This window comes from Arachis ipaensis, chromosome B03 (genome assembly GCF_000816755.2).
Source record: "Arachis ipaensis cultivar K30076 chromosome B03, Araip1.1, whole genome shotgun sequence".
NCBI lineage: Eukaryota > Viridiplantae > Streptophyta > Magnoliopsida > Fabales > Fabaceae > Arachis > Arachis ipaensis.
The window spans coordinates 77487987-77509386 of record NC_029787.2 but is presented as its reverse complement, the minus strand read 5'-3'; the positions used below and the strand labels follow the sequence as shown (position 1 = coordinate 77509386).

At 37.3% G+C, this 21400-nt stretch overlaps 2 protein-coding genes and 1 long non-coding RNA gene across 6 annotated transcripts; all 3 read right to left on the bottom strand.

Moving 5' to 3' along the window:
- LOC107630599 (putative glycerol-3-phosphate transporter 5) lies at positions 11690-14465 on the bottom strand. Its single transcript, XM_016333795.2, has 3 exons — positions 14171-14465; positions 13029-14067; positions 11690-12587 (listed from the first exon to the last, which is right to left on the bottom strand). The coding sequence occupies exons 2-3, from the start codon at positions 14008-14010 to the stop codon at positions 12073-12075; spliced, it is 1497 nt and encodes a 498-aa protein (XP_016189281.1). The 5' UTR covers positions 14011-14067; positions 14171-14465; the 3' UTR covers positions 11690-12072.
- Positions 16114-17779, bottom strand: LOC107630601 (ABC transporter D family member 1-like). Of its 4 annotated transcripts, XM_021119002.1 has the most exons (5): positions 17496-17779; positions 17311-17416; positions 17048-17206; positions 16577-16665; positions 16115-16299 (listed from the first exon to the last, which is right to left on the bottom strand). In XM_021119002.1, the coding sequence occupies exons 1-4, from the start codon at positions 17705-17707 to the stop codon at positions 16615-16617; spliced, it is 528 nt and encodes a 175-aa protein (XP_020974661.1). In that variant the 5' UTR covers positions 17708-17779; the 3' UTR covers positions 16115-16299; positions 16577-16614. The 4 variants fall into 4 exon arrangements, 2 of the variants coding, with proteins under 2 accessions (XP_020974661.1, XP_020974662.1); XR_002359463.1 differs by having other exon boundaries at positions 16114-16299; positions 16577-17206; XM_021119003.1 differs by lacking the exon at positions 16577-16665 and having other exon boundaries at positions 17496-17776.
- LOC107630600 lies at positions 19685-20682 on the bottom strand. Its single transcript, XR_002359464.1, has 3 exons — positions 20569-20682; positions 19871-20036; positions 19685-19765 (listed from the first exon to the last, which is right to left on the bottom strand). It is a non-coding gene; the product is annotated as an uncharacterized LOC107630600 (long non-coding RNA).

Here is a 21400-nt window from a genome sequence, read left to right as displayed (position 1 = left end):
AGTTTCCCGGGGAATAGCCTGAGTCTAGAGTTAAACAACAGGACCTTCTGTCCTGATTCAAAGATTCTAGATGACAGCTTTCTATCATGCCACTTTTTTAATTTTTCTTTATAAAGCTTGGTATTTTCGAAAGCTGTGAATCTGAATTCCTCTAGCTCATTTAGCTGGAGCAATCGTTTTTCTCCTGCTAGTTTGGCATCAAAGTTTAGGAATCTGGTTGCCCAGTAGGCCTTATGTTCCAGTTCCACGGGCAGGTGACATGCCTTACCATACACGAGTTGGTATAGAGAGGTACCTATAGGGGTCTTGAATGCTGTCCTGTAAGCCCACAGAGCATCATCCAAGCTCCGTGCCCAATCCTTTCTACGGGTATTTACTGTCTGTTCCAGGATTCTCTTTAATTCTCTATTAGAGACTTCAGCTTGCCCATTGGTTTGTGGATGATATGGAGTGGCCACCTTGTGGCGAATTCCATACCGAACCATGGCAGAGTAAAGCTGTTTATTGCAGAAGTGAGTGCCCCCATCACTGATTAGTACTCTAGGGACACCAAACCTGCTAAAGATGTGTTTCTGGAGGAACTTCAGAACCGTTTTAGTATCATTGGTGGGTGTGGCAATAGCCTCAACCCATTTTGATACATAGTCAACCGCCACCAAAATATAAGTGTTTGAGTATGATGGTGGGAAAGGTCCCATGAAGTCAATTCCCCATACGTCAAACAACTCAATTTCTAAGATTCCTTGTTGAGGCATGGCGTAACCATGGGGCAGATTACCAGCTCTTTGGCAACTGTCACAGTTACGTACAAACTCTCGGGAATCTTTATAGAGTGTGGGCCAATAGAAGCCACATTGGAGGACCTTGGTGGCTGTTCGCTCACCTCCGAAATGGCCTCCATATTGAGATCTATGGCAATGCCATAGGATCTTCTGTGCCTCTTCTCTAGGCACACACCTACGGATTATTCCGTCTGTACATCTCTTAAAGAGATAAGGTTCATCCCACAAGTAGTACTTTGCATCAGTAATTAATTTTTTCTTTTATATCCTGTTGTACTCCTTGGGTATCAACCTTGCAGCTTTATAGTTTGCAATATCGGCAAACCATGGTGCTTCCTGAATGGCAAATAAATGCTCATCAGGAAACGTCTCAGAGATCTCAAGAAAGGGGAGGGACGTCCCTTCCACTGGCTCTATCCGGGACAGATGATCAGCCACTTGGTTCTCTGTCCCTTTTCTGTCTCTTATTTCTATATCAAACTCTTGCAGAAGCAATACCCATCTGATGAGCCTGGGTTTTGAATCCTGTTTTGTGAGTAGATATTTAAGAGCAGCATGGTCAGTATACACAATGACTTTTGATCCTACTAAGTATGATCTGAACTTGTCAATGGCGTAAACCACTGCAAGTAATTCTTTTCTGTGGTTGTGTAATTTTTTTGGGCATCATTTAGAATGCGACTGGCATAATAAATGACATGCAGAAGCTTTTCATGCCTCTATCCCAATACTGCACCAATGGCATGATCACTGGCATCACACATTAGCTCAAATGGTAACGTCCAGTCTGGTTCTAATATGTATGGTATCAGAAAACTCCCAGGGTCTTTAAGCTTTTCAGGAAAGCTTTTCAGAATGACTGCACTGCATTCTTCAGTGAGGAGAACTCTTTCTGTTTCTCTCCAATCCTTCTTATGACTCAAGATCTCTTTCATGAACTTGGCATAAGAAGGTATTTGCTCAAGTGATTCTGCAAATGGAATCTTTATTTCAAGAGTCCTGAGATAATCTGTGAAGCGAGCAAATTGCTTATCCTGCTCCTCTTTCCGGAGTTTTTGAGGATAAGGTATCTTGGCTTTATATTCTTCAACCTTAGTTGCTGCAGGTTTATTGCCTACAGAAGTGGTTGAAGAAGCCTTTTTAGAGGGGTTGTTATCAGCATTTGTGTGTGTCTGATCCCTCACTGGCGATTGAGTGCCAGAGTTAGAAGCTGGAGTGAAATTGGACGCCAGCTCCTTGTCTGCTCCTGGCGTCTGAACGCCAGAACTGTGCCCATTTTGGGCATTCAGCGCCAGATCTTTCCCATTTTGGGCGTTCAACGCCAGATCCTTGCCCATTTCTGGCGTTGAACGCCAGTCCTGCCTTGTTTCTGGCGTTGAACGCCAGTCCTGAGCATGGTCTGGGCGTTCAGCGCCAGCCTTCCACCTATTTTCTGGCGTTTTAGTTCCAGAATTACTTTTCCCTGGGCTCTTACTGTCCTCAGGTGAATTTTGGGTGGTTTGCTCATTTCTTAGCTTTTTGCTACCTTGAGGTGGGGTATTTAATGTTTTCCCACTTCTTAGTTGAACTGCTTGGCATTCTTCTGCTTTAATTTTGAAATAAAAATCTGAATTTTTAGAAATATATTTCGAAAAATTGTTTTTAAAATAGAGAGAAAAGATATTTTTGATTTTTAAGAAGAAAGAGAAAAACAATAAGATAGCACAAGATTTAAAATTTTTAGATCTAATGCTCCTTATTTTCGAAAATTTTGGAGGGAAAACACCAAGGAACACCAAACTTAAAAATTTTAAGATCAAGAGACAAGAAAAACTCAAGAGCACTTTGAAGACTCACAAGAACACAAGAACATGAAGGACGAACACCAAACTTAAAATTTTTAGAAAACCAAAATAAATTTTCAAAAATTTTAAGAAAAATTAACAAGAAAACACCAAACTTAAAGTTTGGCACAGAATTTAGTAGAAAAATTATTTTTCGAAAAAGATTTTAAAAAGAAAATAAGGATTCTAAAATGTTAACACGACAATAATAAGAGACTCTAAATAAAAAAAGGAGAAATTTTTCCTAATCTAAGCAACAAAATAAACCGTTAGTTGTCCAAACACGAACAATCCCCGGCAACGGCGCCAAAAACTTGGTGCACGAATTGTGAATCACACTTTTCCCAACTCGTACCACTAACCAGCAAGTGCACTGGGTCGTCCAAGTAATACCTTACGTGAGTAAGGGTCGAATCCCACGGAGATTGTTGGTTTGAAGCAATCTATGGTTATCTTGTAAATCTTAGTCAGGAAGTCAAATATGTTTATCAGTTGAATTGCAAATAAACAAGAGAGCATGGATTAAAGGTTACTTGTTATGCAGTAATGGAGAATATGTTGGAGTTTTGGAGATGCTTTGTCTTCTGAATCTCTGTTTTCCTCTGTCTTCTTGTTCATGCACGCACATCCTCCTATGGCAAGCTGTGTGTTGGTGGATCACCGTTGTCAATGGCTACCTTCCATCCTTCCAGTGAAAACTATGCTCACGCGCTCTGTCACAGCACGGCTAATCACCGGTTGGTTCTCGATCCGGTTGGAATAGAATCCCTTGATTCCTTTGCGTTTGTCACTAACGCCCAGCCTTCAGGAATTTGAAGCTCGTCATAGTCATTCAATCCTTGAATCCTACTCGGAATACCACAGACAAGGTTTAAACTTTCCGGATTCTCATGAATGCCGCCATCAATTCTAGCTTATACCACGAAGATTCTGATTAAGAGATCTAAGAGATACTCATTCAATCTGATATAGAACGGAGGTGGTTGTCACGTCGTCTATCCTTGTGAAAAGTATGGACTATTATATATTGCTAGAAATCCCTGGATGTCTACTTTTCAACGCAATTGGAAGCATGCCATTTCGAGTTCTGTAGCTCCAGAAAATCCATTTTGACTGCAGGGAGGTCAGAATCCAACAGCATCGGCAGTACTTTTTCAGCCTGAATCAGATTTTTGCTCAGCTCCTTCAATTTCAGCCAGAAAAATATCTGAAATTACAGAAAAACACACAACTCATAGTAAAGTCCAGAAATATGAATTTTTCCTAAAAACTAATGAAAATAGACTAAAAACTAACTAGAACATACTCAAAACTATATGAAATTAACCCCAAAAAGCGTATAAAATATCCGCTCATCATCCATCAAATTACAACAGAGCTCCCTAACCCAATGAAAGGGGTTTAGTTGTTCATAGCTCTTGAAAATGAAAACAAAAATGGAGAATACATCATAAAACTAGAAATTGCAAAGAAAGTAAAATACAGAGAGTAGTTCTCTTTTTCCCAGCCTCCAGAACTTTCCTCAATTCAAAGCTACTCCTATATATACTACTCTTCTCAGCTTCTAGTATGATTCTTCAAGTCTTGGGCCTTTGGATCTTGAGTTTGAAGTAGTTCCTTTCTTTATTTGGGCTTGGCTTTACTTGCAGAGAGAAAGTGCGAAGTGGGCGGAGACTTTAGTTCAGGACGTTAGGGGCTACCTGGTTTTGCTGCTCCTAATTCGGTTAGACTTTCAGGTGGTCCTTTAGCACTTTTTCCTCCTAAATCACATCAAGAACAACTTTAAATCCAAAAACCCTCAACTAGCCAAATCTCCCTCAGCACGTTAGGAAGGGATATCTCACCTTAGACTTACTGGAAATTAACGTTTCTTGGCCCTCAAGTCAAGTTAAGCATGATTCCTAAGGAAGAACATCAAGAAAACACATGTTTGAGCATGTTTCCTTGAAAACCGAATTGAAAGGGGAAAGGAACAACCATCTCACCTTATTTCCATCCTTGATAAGTTACATGGTTATGTAGAGGAAGAAGAGAGATTCATTTTGGTGAAATCAGAGTTTTGATTTGAGTTTTAGTTCAGAAGAAATCAAGCTTTGAAGATTAAGTGTTCATGAAGTTTTCTCTCTTTTCTCTCCTTTCAATTTCGGCCAAAGGGAGTAAATGACCAGCCTTGGAGTGTCTTGGGGGTGTAAGGTGAGTTGTGATTGGTTGGCTTGGAGGTGGAATAAAATAATATTAAAATATCTCAGGTGTATGACTACTGAAACTAGATGTATCGGAACACTTGTAAAAACATCTCTAAAAATTATTTTCTGAGCTACTAGCATAAATGACACTAGTAAAATATTTATTATGAGAATAAAACATGTATAATGAGGCCTTAGCATTGCTAAAGTCATCAGAGAGTGCTGGTGCTAAGGTGCACCAGTAAATTATGAACCTGGTTAAACCGATTTTCTATTTTTAACTAAAACAGACCAAGTAACCTTATAATATCATTCAAGCATTTTCTAATACTAATATAATGATAATATAATTAGGAAGACAAATTGGTAGCGCTCAGTTTTCGGTATGATCTAGACATATTGAAAATTGGATCGTTACAATCAGCACATCAAGAAGAAAGAGTTCCAACCTGGGGACTTAGTCCTCCTTTATAAATCTCGACTGAGGCTCATGCTAGGCAAGTTGAGATCAAGATGGGAAGGTCCATACAAAGTAGAGAAGGCCAAACCGTACGGAGTTTATCACCTAAGCCATCCTTCACACTCTGAACTTATCAAAGTTAATGGACATCGTTTAAAGCTGTACCATGGCGAGAAGTTGAAGAAAAACAAGGAGCTTGAGATCTTCCTCTTGGAAGATCCCCACATAGCCGAAGACTGAGCTAGTGGAGCGTCCAACTTATAGACGTTAAAGCAAAGTACTAGGTGGGAGACAATCCACCATGGTATGATCGTTCTTTTCTTTATTTTTAGTTTTCTTATTCAATAACTCTTCTCTTCATTAGTACATTTCATGCATCTGCATTTCCATACTAAAAAAAAAAAATTTCACGCGACGCGACTGCCCCATTGACGCGTCCGCGTCGTAGGTGTGGGAGAGAATAATAAATTGAAAGAGAGTCACGCGAGAGTGTGGATGGAGGCATGCCAATGGCACAAATCGTCCCATGCGACCGCGTCGCTGACGCGGCCGCGTCATATGGGAATAATGGCCTCCCACGCGACCGCGTGCCCCACGCGGCCGCATGACCTGGATTTCGACGTAAAAAGGGTGCACGACCGAAAGTTGTGCGATAGTGGTGCTGGATTGGTGCTGAATGCATAATCCTTCCCACGTGGCCGCATGACCCACGCGACTGCGTCATATCTTTCTAAAGCCCACTCACGCGATCGCATGCCCTACGCGATCGCGTCACTTAAAATTTGGCACTAATATGATTTTGAACAAAGAGTTGTGCGAGTGCGAGGCTACCCTCGCGCCATTAGCCTAAAACGGGTCACGCGACCGCGTGACCGACGCGATCGCGTCAATCCATTTCAACGCAAGTCGCGCGACCGCGTGCCCCACGCAACCGCGTCGCTTGCGCCGCACAGTTTTCCTAATTTGCCAATTATCATATCTTTTTCTCCCCATATCCTATTTTCCCTTTTCCCTCCTTATTTCTTCTCCCTCCCTTCCTCCCTTCTTCCTTCTTTCTCACTTTTTTCTCTCTCTCACCCCCGTTAACAAGGTTCTTCTTGTTCTCCTTCCCTCCTTACTTTTCTATTATTCTTCTTATTTTTATATGTTATCTTCTTTTCTTTTCTTTTTACTTTCATTACCCATATCTTCTTTTTCTTCCTTTCTTTTTCCTTTTTACTTGGTGTTATAAATTTATTTGAGTCATTGTTTTTCATTATATGCTTGTGGATTGTTGTAAATTTGTTTGACAATTATATATTACTTTTTAAGGGATTACTTGCATGTTCAAATTTTTATTTTCAAGAGCTTCTCCTACATGCATGCTACGTGTTTGTGAAAAAGCCCATATGGCATTATGACCTTCTTTACATTTTTCTACTCTAATATTCAATGCTTGCTTTTCACAAATCCCCTTTACTATTTTATTCATTGAATTTAATTGTCAATACAAATGTGATGGTTAGTTACGAGTGATAACATATTTAAATTGGACATTGAATGCTTGATCTATGCTACTCATGCCTTTGCCTGCATGCCAATAAACCTCTTGCATTTCATTGTCCTACATGCACTTGCTATATTTCCATTGATGAACTTTTCACATGTAATCTGGACCATGTGTTAACGTCATTCTTCTTTATTGTGCATTGATTATCACTTACATCACCCTCTTCCATGCTTCACCCCTTTAAATTTAATTTACTTTCTCTTCCCTCTTTCAGGATGGCCACCAAGAAAGGAAAGGAGAAAGCTACCCCCAAACAACCAGCAAGAAGAGGTACAAAAAGAGCATTAGTGGCAGAACCCTCTTCAACTATAGTTAAGCCCTCAACAAAGAAGATTAAGAGGATCATAAAGGTTGATGATAAAGAAAGAGCCTTCCCAGCAAAGGACACTGCGCGATTCCCCAATCGCTACTGTGAGCAGATGTTCCCCATCCTGGCTGAAAGGAGTTACAACAACGAATACCTTCTTCTCCTCCCGCCCAATATTGCTACCTTTGTTGAGCCGCAAATTTCCCGAAGACAATGGGGTTTCCTACAGAGACAGCCAAGGCAGGTCAATCTTTCTTGGGTAGTCGAGTTCTACTCCAACTTCCACCTGCCAACCATGCAGTCTGTCTATGTCCGTCAGAAGCAAGTCCCCATTACTGAAGAAGCCATTCAAAAAGCTCTAGGTCTTCCCCCTGTTCTAGAAGGATTGGACGCCTTTCAAGAAGCCGCACTCAAGCGCCAGATGTACCAATTTGACTGGGACGCCGTTCTCAGAGTTATCACACTATCTGGCAGCAGATGGATCTACGGATACCATCGTACCCGCCCTAAAGGATTATCGGCTTCGGTACTTACCTTGGAGGCTCGCGTATGGGCACAGATTATGTCCTATTACGTCTTTCCGAGCACTCCTGAGTCCTCCTTCACTGCGGACATGGCCGTTCTACTATTGTGCATCCTTACAAACCAACCTCTGAATCTACCAAGACATATCTGGAATGCCATGGGACACGTACAAATCGCGGGCAACTTACCTTTTCCCGCCCTGGTCTCAGATCTTGTTTCAGCAGCCGGAGTCTCCTACAGAGCTGGGGACACCAAAGCCATGCTCCCACGGGATGATCAGTATGTCCCCAACGGGAAGTACCTTCGACTTCCAGCAGCCACTATTAGCCAGCCTACTGAACCGGTTGAAGATATTCCTTCTTCAACACCACAGGCACCTACAACAGCCCAACTGCTCCATCAGATACTTGACAAGTTGGATCGGCATGAACAGAAAGCTAAGCTGCGAGAGCGCCGTAACAAGCGCCGATTCACATACCTCAAGGAGCTGATCATGGGAAAATTCAAGGACTCAGACACCCCGGTCTCCACTTCTTTTACCAGCACAGGGAGCCATGATGGTCCCAACTGTAGAGATACTGCTACCAGCCCACCTTTGTTCTTGACAGATGGCACCGAGGACGGTGCAAAGCCTTAAGTGTGGGGAGGTCGGTCAGTACCTGACTTCCGGAGGTAATTTCTCTTCCCTAACACCAATAAATTAGGATATTTAGTTAGTTTTTCTTTTGTAGAATAGGATAAATTGCATAGTAATAGATTAGTTGCATGCATGTTCTGCTTGATTGAAAAGACAATAAGTTTCTTCTAAGACCCTATCGTTGGAACAAAATTTCACTAATTTTAATTAAACTTTTATGTCAAATTTGCTTGAAGTTGTATTTGGAACATGATTTTTGAGCTAAAGAACACACAACCTGTGAGATTTGAGCCTTTATGAATGGTTACATTATTTAACCATAATTATTTTATTCTTGTGTGTTTACTTCTCTATGATTGTAATCCATATTTTGTTTCATCCTATATGTCCAATGTTTATTATATTTATATGTTTGCATATGATTGAGGCCATTATTTGTTTAGCTCACTTATCCAAATTAAGCCTACCCTTTCAATTACCTTTGTTAGCTACTTTGAGCCTTTAAATCCCATTTGTTCTATATTTTACCACATTACTAGGCTTAAGCGGAAAAACAATTATATATACCAAATTGAATCTTTGGTTAGCTTAAGATAGAATTGTGTGTGTTATTTAAGTATGGGAAATTATGGAAGCAAAAGATAATAAGGGAATGTGTCATGATAATATACTAGAAATTTGGATACCTACTCATGAGAAACTGTAAGAATTAAAAATCTATGTGCATTGATAAGCTATGTTATTTTTATGTTTCTATGTTCATGAATATATATATATATATATATATATATATATATATTCAACAAATAAATAAGGGGAAAAAATTACCCCAATGCTAAGTCAAGCATTCAAAGATCAATGCATGTATGATAAAATCAAAATAAAAGGTTGAAACATGAGTATGGAATGTGAAAGGAATTTTCTGGGTAGCTTGGTATGAATTTTAAAAGTTACATGGAATATATATAGGTTATGTTAAAGCTTGGGTTAATTAAAGATTCAATTTATAAGCTTACTTAGCCATATATGCATCCTTACCCTTACCTTGGTCCCATTACAACCTTAAAAAGACCTCATGATGTTCGCATTGGTATATTAAATGTTGTTGATTGGTTAGGAGAAGAACAAAACTTAGAGAGCATGATTAGAGAAGGATAGAGTGATGACCCTATACACTAGAGAGACTAGAGTGTACATACATCATCAGTGAGGGTTCCATGCTTGAATTTCTATGTTCCCTGCTTTCATGAGCTATTCTTGCATTTTTATCTGTTCTTACTGTATAAGAATTGAGTTAGTAGAATTTGATTTGTAATTGTTTTGAAGAGCTTACTTACTTTTGATCAAGTGGACAAAAATCATATAGTTGCATTCATATATATAGGTTGCATTGCATTGCACAGGTTTTACATGTTCTTACTCATTCATTTTATCTCCTTCAACTAAGCATGAGGACATGCTAATGTTTAAGTGTGAGGAGGTTGATAAACCACTATTTCATGGTTTATATTGTGTTTAATTATGTGGTTTTATCATGATCTTTACCCACTTATTCATTAAATAAGCATGCATTTATAATTCCTTCCTAAAGTTATTGCATGATTGAAAACTTGCTTCCTAGAGACTTTTAATTATGTATTTTATTTCTCCTTTATTCCATTCGATGCCGTGATCTGTGTGTTAAGTGTTTCAGGCTTTATAAGGCATGAATGAGTTGGAGATTGGAAAGGAAGCTTGCAAAAATGGATGGAACACAAGAAATTGAGGAGATGACCAGCGAGAAGCGACGCGGCCGCATGGATGACGCGACCGCGCGGCATGGAATAGCACAAGTGACGCGGCCGCATGGACGACGCGACCGCGTGGCAAGGCAGAACGCCGAATGACGCATCCGCATGAATGACGCATCCGCGTGACATGCGCGATCTGCATAATCTGCAGAATCGCTAGGGCCGATTTCGGGCCTTATTTTGACCCAGTTTCGGCCCAGAAAAGCAGACTAGAGCCAGAGAACATGCAGAAACCAAGAACAACATTCATTCCGCATAGTTTTAGTTTTTAAGATCTAGTTTTTCTGTCCTCTAGGTTTTCTCTCTGCACATTCATAGTTTTTAGGATTCGTTATTTTTCATTGTTTTTGCATTGGGATATTGAGAAGAGTTATTGCCTCATCAAGACTTCGACATTCTAGTTCGTTCTCTTTACTTGTCTCTTACTCTTCCATGTTCCTTAATTTACTTAATTTTACTATTGGATTATTTTAGCATTTATTAATACAAGAATTACTTTTATTTTCAATTAATCCTCTGATCATTATTTATCATGTCTTCCTTTAATTTCCTTTCTTATGTTATGAATTTTACATTTACAATGAGCGAGTAGTTCCCTAACTTGATGGGGAGTTGATTGAAAGGAACCCTTGATTTGGGATGCTCAAGAAAAAGATTGTAATTGGGTTTATTGTTGGATTGCTCTCTAGTCACTGACACCAATCCTCCTAAGAGCAGATTGGAACTTGTGGATAGAAACAGCATTCCAACTTGTTTGACTTTCCCTTACTTAGTGAGGGACAACTAAACATAATAACCCTCAATTGTCAATTGATCTTGAGAGTACTCCAACAAGAACAGAGCTTCTAGCTAATCAACTCCCAGTCAAGGCTTTTATTTAATTTTATATAAATTCTCTAATTTAATTTTTTGCCGTTCAACTCAAACCTTTTTGAAAACATCTGATTAATAAAATAGCACACTTTTCTGCAACTCATTGGGAGACGACTTGGGATTCATACTCCCAGTATTTTAATTTTAATTTCTGTGACACCCTTCTAAATTGATAAGCGAATTTCTAGTTAGTTGAGAACTATACTTGCAACGCATATTTTATAATCATTCTTAACTTGCCAATTTCCGCCCACATCACTGGTTTATACATCTGTGCAAATATTGGCACACCATTGACTAATTCAGTTCAGTAATATTCAGTCAATTATATTGATTTCTTCTCCTCTATCTCTCTATTTTGTTTTTCTGTTCTGCAGCTTGATCTCCCTCTTTCTTTACAATTGGCTCTTTAGAGGATAAAAGTACATTTCTTTTATTAAAAAAAATTACTTTTACTAAATTTTAAATTAGTTTGGATACAACTTAAAAAAAATATACTTTTATTTAAGAAAAGGAAAAAAAACTTGTATTTCAAGTAAACAATTTGTTACTTTCTAAAAGAATAAAAACAATTTCTTATATTATCTATTCAAACATAAATTACTTTCTAATAAAATATATCTGAAAAAAACTCTCTTTGAAAAAAATACTTATTTCAAAAGTCAATCCAAAAGCTCTCGTCAGGAATATATGATGATTACAATGTACAAAAAGAAAATCGTTTACTAAGAGGCCATCTATAACACAGATCATTAGAAACGAAAATCTCAATAACAAGTATGACCTATCCATTAAACAATACGACAATAGAATGAACAGTTAACAACATCAAAAAGTGTTGAAATTTTCTATCCAGAAACATTCCTAGCTAACCTGAGAACATGATACAAGAATACAACAAATGATGCTTTTCAATAATTCCTCTATATACTATCAACAAAATGGCCTAAATGAAATGGAAAAATCTAATGGCACCCACTTTGTACTTCTCTTTGTTCTAACCTCTTTTTTTTTTTTTGTAAACTTAAGTTTGTAATTTTCAACTAAAAAAAGTTGGAAACTGAAATAGAAAAAGAACTTTGCCCGTGTCAAACTTGAGTGTTCATATAAAATAGTCAAATGTGTGCAAAATATTTAAAGTCACTTTTCTGGAAGCTTCGCACTTATCTCAGTTCTTGCAACACGAATCAAGAATAAACCAGCAAAGAGAATAGACAGAATCAGCATAAGAAAGACACTGTTCCATCCTCTAGTTGAAATATAACCTGCCAGAAGTGGTCCAAGAGCAGCTCCCACAGAACCAGTACCGTCTATGATTGCAGTCACAGTAGCCACTGCACGGGAATTTCCACCATTCGTGCTCTGCGTACCAAGATCAGCTGCCACAGCAGTCGTGATTAAGGAGTATGGACCATTAACAAAGAATCCCGACGTAAACATTAATGCAATGTTGGCCAGCATAGAGAGGCTGCCAAAAGCACGATACAAAATAAGAGCTGGAATTGATAGGAACAAGAACAGTATTGATGTAATGGCACGTGCTTCAATTACATCAGAAATGAACCCTGCTGTAATTCCGCCAAGGACTCCTCCAATGTCAAATATCATTGACAGTAAACCGGCAGTCTTGTGTGATATATGCATACCGGCAACAGCTGCAACGATCACCGAATGAACAAAAGCAAAAGAATATTACCATTAAAACCAATGGTAAATCAGCATGAGTTAACATAAACACTAGCAACATATGTAATGATATTTGCCTTTTTCATAGTTGGATAACACTTGATTCTCATTACCCTTAAAAAACAAAATAAAAAGCACTAATTTCCATATGACAACTTATCAAAACAGTGCCACTTGAACAAAACGAAGACAAGGATAATATAGCAAAAATGAATAAAGAACAATTTTTGAACACCCCCGACTTAAAAACAACAGCATTAAATCATGGAGAGAAACATTTAATCCATGTATTAGAAAGATATTGCAACTAGTAATATAAACTGGCTGATATATTAACACAATACGTAAGACTCAAAATGGCAAACAAGTTCTATTAGAGATCATATATTATTGCATGTATCAGCAATTACCAGTGTGCCTTATGTAGAAGGGCAACCAATACAGAAAAGTGTAAGCGACAAGCTTTGAGAAAAAGAGGCAAAAAGCAAAAGATGCTACTCCTGGTATCTTCCATGCCTCCAGAAACCCAATTGCAGATGAAGAATCAGAAGAAGCTGCATCTTCAGACTGAAAAAGCATAGCTTCCTCTGATTCTGTTCCCTGTGGATTCTTGACCAAGCTCGTTTCTTGCGCACTCATTTCAACCTCAATTCCAGGACGCACGAATCCCATATCCTCTGGACTCACAACAAGAAACACATACACCAAAATCCCCACAAAAATGATCAGAAGTCCGGGCACCACAAATGACCAACCCCATCCAAATTCCAAAACTCCAGATGCTACAAACGAACCAACTATGTTCCCCACTGATGTATGTGAACTCCACACCCCCATTATGAATCCCCTCTTGGATTCACCAAGCCAATTCCCCACAACTGCCACCACACAGGGCCACCCAATGGACTGAAACACTCCACAAAAAATCTGAACAACAACAAAGTATCCGAACACATGAACATCAAACCAGTACCCCAACCCAAAAAGCACAGTAAAGATCCCACTCCCCATCATCCCAACCACAAGAAACAGCCTCAAATCGATCCGATCGCCAACATGACCGGCGAAATACATGCCTACGGAGTAGGAACTAAGGAATGCCAGATCAAGCTCACCGAGCCGGTGAGTTCCATGGGCGTCATTGAAAGGGGGCCAGCCTGCATCAGTGGGACTCAAATTGGGAGCTTGAGTTGAATTCGAAGGAACTGTGGGACCAAGAACACTCTTAACAATGCTTGGTGGCTTCCTAGAGGCATGGAAGGAAGCATATGCAAGAAACGTGACGACAAGAACACAGGTTTGATGGAACAGTCGGGTTTTGTTAGGGGGTTTCAACCCTGGGAAAAGTGTCAAAACCGGCGGAAGGCTCAAACTATTGAATTCCATTGACATTGGGTCATTGGGATTTAAATTTACAAGCAAGAATCTAATTATCTAATCCACCAATAACTGCACCAAGAACAATTCCTTTTGTCACTAAGATGAGATTCTATAATTTGAGGAATTTAAAAAAATGGATCTAAGATTTTGAGATTGGATTGGAACTGCATACCGAATGACTGAAGAACCTTGCGATAACTGAAGTGAAGAGTGAAGATCGTGTGGTTTTAGAACGGAATCGTCGGATTTGTCCTGTCTTGATGATTTTGGAAGAGAGCAACGGCTTTTATCAGCGGTGAGCAAAGTGCAATGAACATGGCAGTTACATGAAAGCAAAGAAGGCTTCTGCAGAATATAATGAGGCAGGCGACTGGAAGAAGAGTCAAAATACGTTTGCTTCAGACATCGGTTACTGGATTTGTGTCCTGATGCTGCTGCAGAGTGGAGCTAGACAAATTATTCAGGGGCCATGTTTTTTTTTTTTTAACAAAGATATGAAGACTCGAACTCGCAACCTCTTAGATGAGTATGAGGAGTTTATGCCATTTGAGCTATTATTTATTGCCTAAAATTTGAAAAGATAGGAGACTCGAACCCGCAACCTCTTAATTGAGTATGGGGAGTCTATGTCATTTGAACTATTACTCATTGGCATGTTTAATTCAGGGGTAATTCTAATAGATAAAAAAATTATTTCTTTAATCTTATATTAAATATCTTTAATTATTTTTAATTTTATTATTATTTTAAAATTATTAATTTTTATTTTGATTATATCCATTTTTTCTTATCATTTCTTTTACATGTATAATAACTATTATTGTCTCATTGTTACTATTATGTTGCGTTGTTTTATTTCTTTTCCTTGTTTTCTTCTTCTGTTAACCCCAACCACAATCAATTACCATCGTACCATTATGGCATCTCTCATTTTTGTTCATCATTTTGATCCATAACTATCCATTATATTAAATTTTTGAGTTGTTAAAGATTTGCTAAAAGAATTATTCTTTTGTTGGATTTAGATATCTAGATATATAACTATTATATAGATATTTATTTTTCATACTTGCTTGTTAAATCATACTTTATCATTTAAGAAAAAATTTAAGATCTCATTTTAAATTATCTTTAGTTTTATTATTCTTTTATAATTTTTAATTTTTATTTTCATTATTCTTTTTTCTTACTATTATCTATCTACATATTTATTATTGGCTCACCGCCACTCTTATATTAGCTTATTCTCTCTTTTTCTCTTTCTACATTCTCTTCAATCGCAATTAGTTATCACTATATATTAATTTATAATTATTACACTTCAATGTGAATACTACTTTAAAAATAAAGTAAAAAAAATTTCTTGTAACACTTTGTGTGAATCATACACTCCTACAAATCACAACTAGAAAATAGATTAATACAGACAGATTTAGTCTTTATTACAGACGGATTTTTGGTTACTGAAGAAATTACCGACGGATTTTGTCCCTCTGTAAAAGCCTTGTCGGAAATTATTTACCGACGGATTTTTTTCCGTCGAAAAATTACCGACGGATTTTTACCAGTTACCGACGTATTTTTCCTCTGTAAATTCTCCATCCATTTCCCTGAAACGTCAAACTTTTCGACGGATTTTCCGTCTGTAATTACAGACAGATTTTCCGACAGATTTTCCGTCTGTAATTACAGACGGATTTTCCGACAGATTTTCTGTCGGTAATTACAGACGGATTTTTCGACGGATTTTTCGTATGTAAATACAGACATATTTTCTGACAGATTTTTTGTCTGTAATTTGAACCTTGAAAAATCATCCCACACTCTGAATACAGACAGAAAATCCGTCTGTAAATCCGTCGGTAAGGTAAAATAATTTTTTTTTAAATTTTTCTATTGTAAAATAAATATTTTAGATTTGTTTTCTAAATTTACTCCATCAAACACATTGTAAATTGAAAAAAGAAAGCCAAAAATCACATAGATAAACATAATATTCATCACATGATACCTATAAAATTGGATGTTATTTTTCAACACCATTATCCAATATCTCACTATCTCAATAAAAAGATACTCCAAAATTTCTTTTAAACTACAACAAAGAAGGGTATGACTTTCAGCCTAAATTTTAAAACTATTTCCTCATGCTCTCTTTAAAGTTTAAACTCTCCAATCTAATCTGAGTTACATGATTCTTCACTCCATGGTAGACTCTTATGTGGCTGAAACTTGAAAGTATTTGTTCATCTACTTCTTCTTCTTTGATTTGTTTGCATTGGACTGAGCATATGCAGTTTTCTGGTGTCAAAAAATAGGACATGGAAAGATTTCAGAAGTCTAGCAATGTTTTATAGGATTAATAAAAAATGAAGGAAGATAACAAAAACACAACTTTAAAACAGAACTGCAAGAGAGAGAGAGAGAGAGAGAGAGAGAGATGCTTGCATAACTATATTTAAAAAAGTCAGCACAATCCAGTAAGATGTACAATTTAAAAACTTCAATCTAATAATAACTATATTTAAAAACAATCACATATTATTTTTGAATAAATAGATAAATTGAAATTAGATACCTGCTGCTTGAGATCATAAGGGTCAGCACCCTTCTCCTTCATGTCAGCAGTTTTTGCAGTTTCTCTCTCAACTTCCTTCTCATAAGATACTAATAGAGTAGATACTTGAATGCTGAAATTACTATAGCTCTAAATTTATTTATCTCAACTAAGGCATATCTTGAGAATGCTTTCAGAACTGACTAAATCCTAAAAACGACAATCAGTAGCAAGTAAAACTTTCAAGGCAATATCATTATCAATCGGAGTACCGTAGAACCCATAAGTTGTAGGAGTGTAGAACTTGAGTATAGCAAAGTTGTAGTTGCATATGCATATAAATATATGTTTACCACCAAACAATAATATCTAAGATTTTCATAAATAACTCAAACACATGTAGAATTAATCTATTATGACAGGATAGTTGTCCATCCCCACCATATATACATCTGTGTGTGTGTTAAGAGCATATCTACAGAAGGTACTTACCAATACTTTGCTCATGGCAGCTACTCTTAGTGGCAATGGCCTCAAATTACTTTTAATTTGGGGAACAGCAGATGGTGAAATAATAGAATTCATGGATGTAGATGATGATATCACTTCTGTGATATATGATTGTGCCCTTGACTTTGAGAATCCAGAACCCTGGACAAGAGAAGAAGAAAATAGGAGGTAGGGAATACTTCATATTAATATAAAATAATGAACATTGAAGATATCACAAGAACCAGAATCAGAAATATTTGAACCTTTTTGTTCGTGGCAAATGCTTCTTGAACTGTCTGTGCATCACGCTGTTGCTTTGTCTGAGATGCCTTCATTGTATCAATCACCAATTCAGAAGAAGAGTCCTCCCTGTAGCAAATTTGAATCCTATAAATAATAGCATAGATCCAAAGTTGAACAGCAACAAGCAGCATAGTAAAGTTCAAACCTTCTATAACGAACACTCCAGCCTCCCTCACCATCTAAGGATAAAACTACATCATGGAATGCAACTAATGTTGGACGATGTGATATGGTAATGCATGATGTTCCCATGGCTTGAACTTTAGTACAAAACCGTTCTTCCATGTCAGTTGTGACAGCACTTGTGCATTCATCCAGAATTGCAAATTTAGGATTATGGTAGAAAAGCCTAGCCATGCATAATCTTTGTTGCTCACCCAAAGAAAGTTCATCACCCCAGTTTACCTCTTTTTTAGGGAGGTAATGGTCCAAAAGATACTCGAGATCAACCTTGGACAGATGTGCAAGCAATTCAGATGAATAATAAAGTAAAGAAATATAACAATTCAATATAACTAAACAGTAATGTGGCATTGAATTATCAGAATAACAGCAACTGTAGCACCAAGGTACTTCAATAAAAAGTCCTGAATCATGCCAAACCACCAATGGTCATGTAGGACACTACTCAAATGCCTAACCAAGGTCTTAAACTTCTGCTGAATGTGGGCATCTTCTCTCATCTCTCCACCATAAAATGCTATACTTTCCAAGTGAGTCCTCAATCGCAAGTGAAGCTGTCGATAGTCTCCTTCCAGTTGCTACTCTTTGGACATTAGTTTACCAAATAGAGGAGAGCATTTTCTGATTGTGGTCCCAGCTACAAGTACATAGCCCTGAAGAGGAAACAACATTTATTGAGAATATAAAGAATGATTTCTGCGTAACATTTGTCTGACAGTCTCCAGCCATCAGCAACATATCTAGAAAAAATGTTAACAGTAACTGTCAATGAGACATCTGCATAACAGAAAACTTCAATTATGGTGGTACCAATATCCAGAAGACATATTTTGGACTTGCATATGAACACAGCCGCCAAGTGTATAGCAGTCCATCAGTTAGTGCAGTTAAATCATCCCAAACAATTTCACTTAACTTTGAGCAGAACTGTGGCACATCGCTTGCAATTCTTTGCTCTGGGTTAGTTATCCGACCATCACAATGTGATATTTTGTAGTACACCATATTCTGGAAGAAAAACAAATAATAAATACAATACTGACAATATAAGCAGAAATTCACAGTTTCATGAAGAAACTATTCTGGCGAATCCATAATCTTTATGCACCATAAGCCCCACAATAAAATTCTAAAAATATTTTGTGATTTCAAATACTGAGAATTGAGAGTAAATAAGGAAGTGAATTTGACTTATAAACAGGTAAGAGATAACAAACTCAAGTAGGATTAACGTAAAAAATAAATGCAGATACTTCCAACGACTGCAGGAACCCCTAAACAGATCAGAAGTGCAGTATAAACACCAAATATATATAACTAGTAGTAGTATTATTAGAACAGAGGGCAAGTGATGCAGAGTCTGAGTTACAACTAGTCTACAAATGAAATTACACTACTATTCACTCTGCTTCTGCTCTTGCTCTTATTGGATCCCCCAATGCAAAATATACATCTTATTTTTCTGGGTATGATGCATTTATATCTGGTAATTTAATAGTGTAACACTGTATATGTTCACCGGGAACAAGAACATGAACAAAAACTGGTCAATGTGGGTAATGTCAAACAGAAAATAATACCAACAATCAACGTCACATGATGAATAAGAAGAGATTGATGTGTGTAAGTGGCATTAGCAAAAAATGAAAGCATAGAACTAAGTACACATTTCCACAGGATCAAAAAGAAGCACAACATCTGATTAATTATCATAATCAACATTTACACTCAGTGGAAGTCGAATGATATAAATAAAAATCCCAAGCATGCATATAGATAAGTTATTTTTGATAATTTGATTTTGATGCATGACAAGCATGCATAAGTTTTTCACATAGGCATCCAATGACGTGTTGCCATATCATTGAAAGTATTTGGCCGTTATAATAATTACTTCAAAATTCATAGAAGCAGGGAATAAGAATAGATGAGCTTATATAACATTTTATATTGACACTTAAATATATATTTTCTGTTGTTACTTTTCCTCACATGTCCAAGAAAAAAAAATTAAAAGCATGTGGCCTCAATTTTTCAAGTAAGCAATCCAAAAGAAATAGTAAAGTGAAATTGACTGAAATTGACTATCAGAAACTGCTTCTCTAGTTAGTTATTAGACTCTTTTTAAAATTATATTTAATATAAAAAATTATACCTTATCTCCATCAGTGAGGGACAATCCTTTCTGCTGAGCTTCCTTTACTTGTCTTTCATGGTGATCTACTTCTGAAACTTGAAAACAGTGAAAATAGTGACACCACTGGTGAATGCTTGAGTGGAATAACATGGAAGCCCCAAAAGACTTAAGAATTATAGAGAGTACCAAAAAATACTAACCATTAACTTCCAAAAGGTTATTTCTGCTCCCATCAGTTCAAGAATCCTCAGAATCATTAGATTTGGTTGTCAAGCAGTATCTTGCCTCAGTTTGTTTGCCTGAAATTCTCGCTGCCACTGATCTGCGGTGTAATCTCCTGTATATGATTGGATTTGGTTGTCTTGCCTTTGTTGTTTCAAGATATTGCAAACCAAAATGAAGAAGTCAGTGAAACAAAAAGTCAACTATTGTTCTGTTCTAAAACAGAAGGCATACTCAAAGAAGCCATGATTAAACAAGTGGATCACTGGATTTTAAAACAAGCAAAAAGTCATTGCTCTATAATACATTAACAACTCCTGAATCATTTGCATTCAGAAATTGAAAATAAATCCTCAACCCACCTATGATGACACACTTTAATTTCCTAATTTGGAGGAATGCCACACTTCAAAATCAAAGCTATAACTATAACTGATTACACAATGATCCATCATAACAGGGAATTATTTCATAGAAGCTACAATTCTTCCTCCTTAACTAAAGTAACAAAAGATATGTGATTGATTTATATCTAAACCCTAAACCTATTGCAAGCGCTAACTTGATTTTGACCTAAACATCAAGACTAAAATCATGACCAATAGATAACAAGAAATCACAAGTTGATATCAATTCTGAATGAAGAAAATGGAATCGAGAAAAAGAAAAGGCTTACAGCGACGATGTCAGGGTCACACTAGGGAAGCTGATCTTTGCCGGAGAAGAAGTTACCAACGGAGTCAACTATCATTCCAAGCTTCGCCATTCAACAACAACCACCAAGTTTCCACTGAGTTGAACGAATCGTTGCAGAAAGGACCGAGAAAAAATCTCTTTCTTCGCTGATAATAAAATAATTGATAAACCTACAACAAGCTCAATCAGCATCAACACAACAAGAAGATAGAAACTGCTAAGAAAAATTGATAAACCTAAAATTGGCACAGAAAAATTGAACCCTAAGCACCAGAATCACAAAATCAGAGTATACCTAAAATTCACTAAGGGAGCAAACGCGACAAGAGCGGCGACGTAGAGAGTTTTGTGACGACGGCAATGAAGGGAGCAGATGCAACGAGAGCGGCGGCGGAGGAAGCTCATGCGACGCGAACGGCGGTAACGGCGGAAAAAGCTCATGCGACGGAGAGAAGAAGTTGTTCGTGCGACAGAAAGAGGAAGAAGCTTGTGTGCAGTGTGAATAAAGCTCGAAACACTCAGGTTAAAATAAGTTTAAATCAATATTACCGACGGAAATTTTTAAATTACAGACGAATTTTTCGTCTGTAATAATTTAACAAAACGTACCATTTTTGTCCATTTAATTACAGACAGATTTTCTGTCTGTAACTATTTCCCACGAAAAAAAATTCTTTTTTTCCGACAGAATTATCGACGGATTTTTTTTTCCGTCTGTAATTTATGCTAATTCATTTTTTTTATTTTCCGACAAAAAATCCCTCTAAAATTTCGTCTGTATTTCTGTGGGATAAAATCCGTCAGAAATATCT

Bases quoted from the DNA above. Each gene is read 5' to 3' on its own strand.
- LOC107630599 (XM_016333795.2), bottom strand. From the start codon at position 14,010: ATGTCAATGGAATTCAATAGTTTGAGCCTTCCGCCGGTTTTGACACTT. The intron at 12,588-13,028 runs GTAATTGCTGAT...TGATCGTTGCAG, and splicing joins CTTCTACATAAGGCACACTG to CTGTTGCCGGTATGCATATA.
- LOC107630601 (XM_021119002.1), bottom strand. From the start codon at position 17,707: ATGGCTAGGCTTTTCTACCATAATCCTAAATTTGCAATTCTGGATGAA. The intron at 17,417-17,495 runs GTTTGAACTTTA...AATTTGCTACAG, and splicing joins TGGAGTGTTCGTTATAGAAG to GGAGGACTCTTCTTCTGAAT. The intron at 16,666-17,047 runs GTAAGTACCTTC...CTACTCTATTAG, and splicing joins CTGCCATGAGCAAAGTATTG to TATCTTATGAGAAGGAAGTT.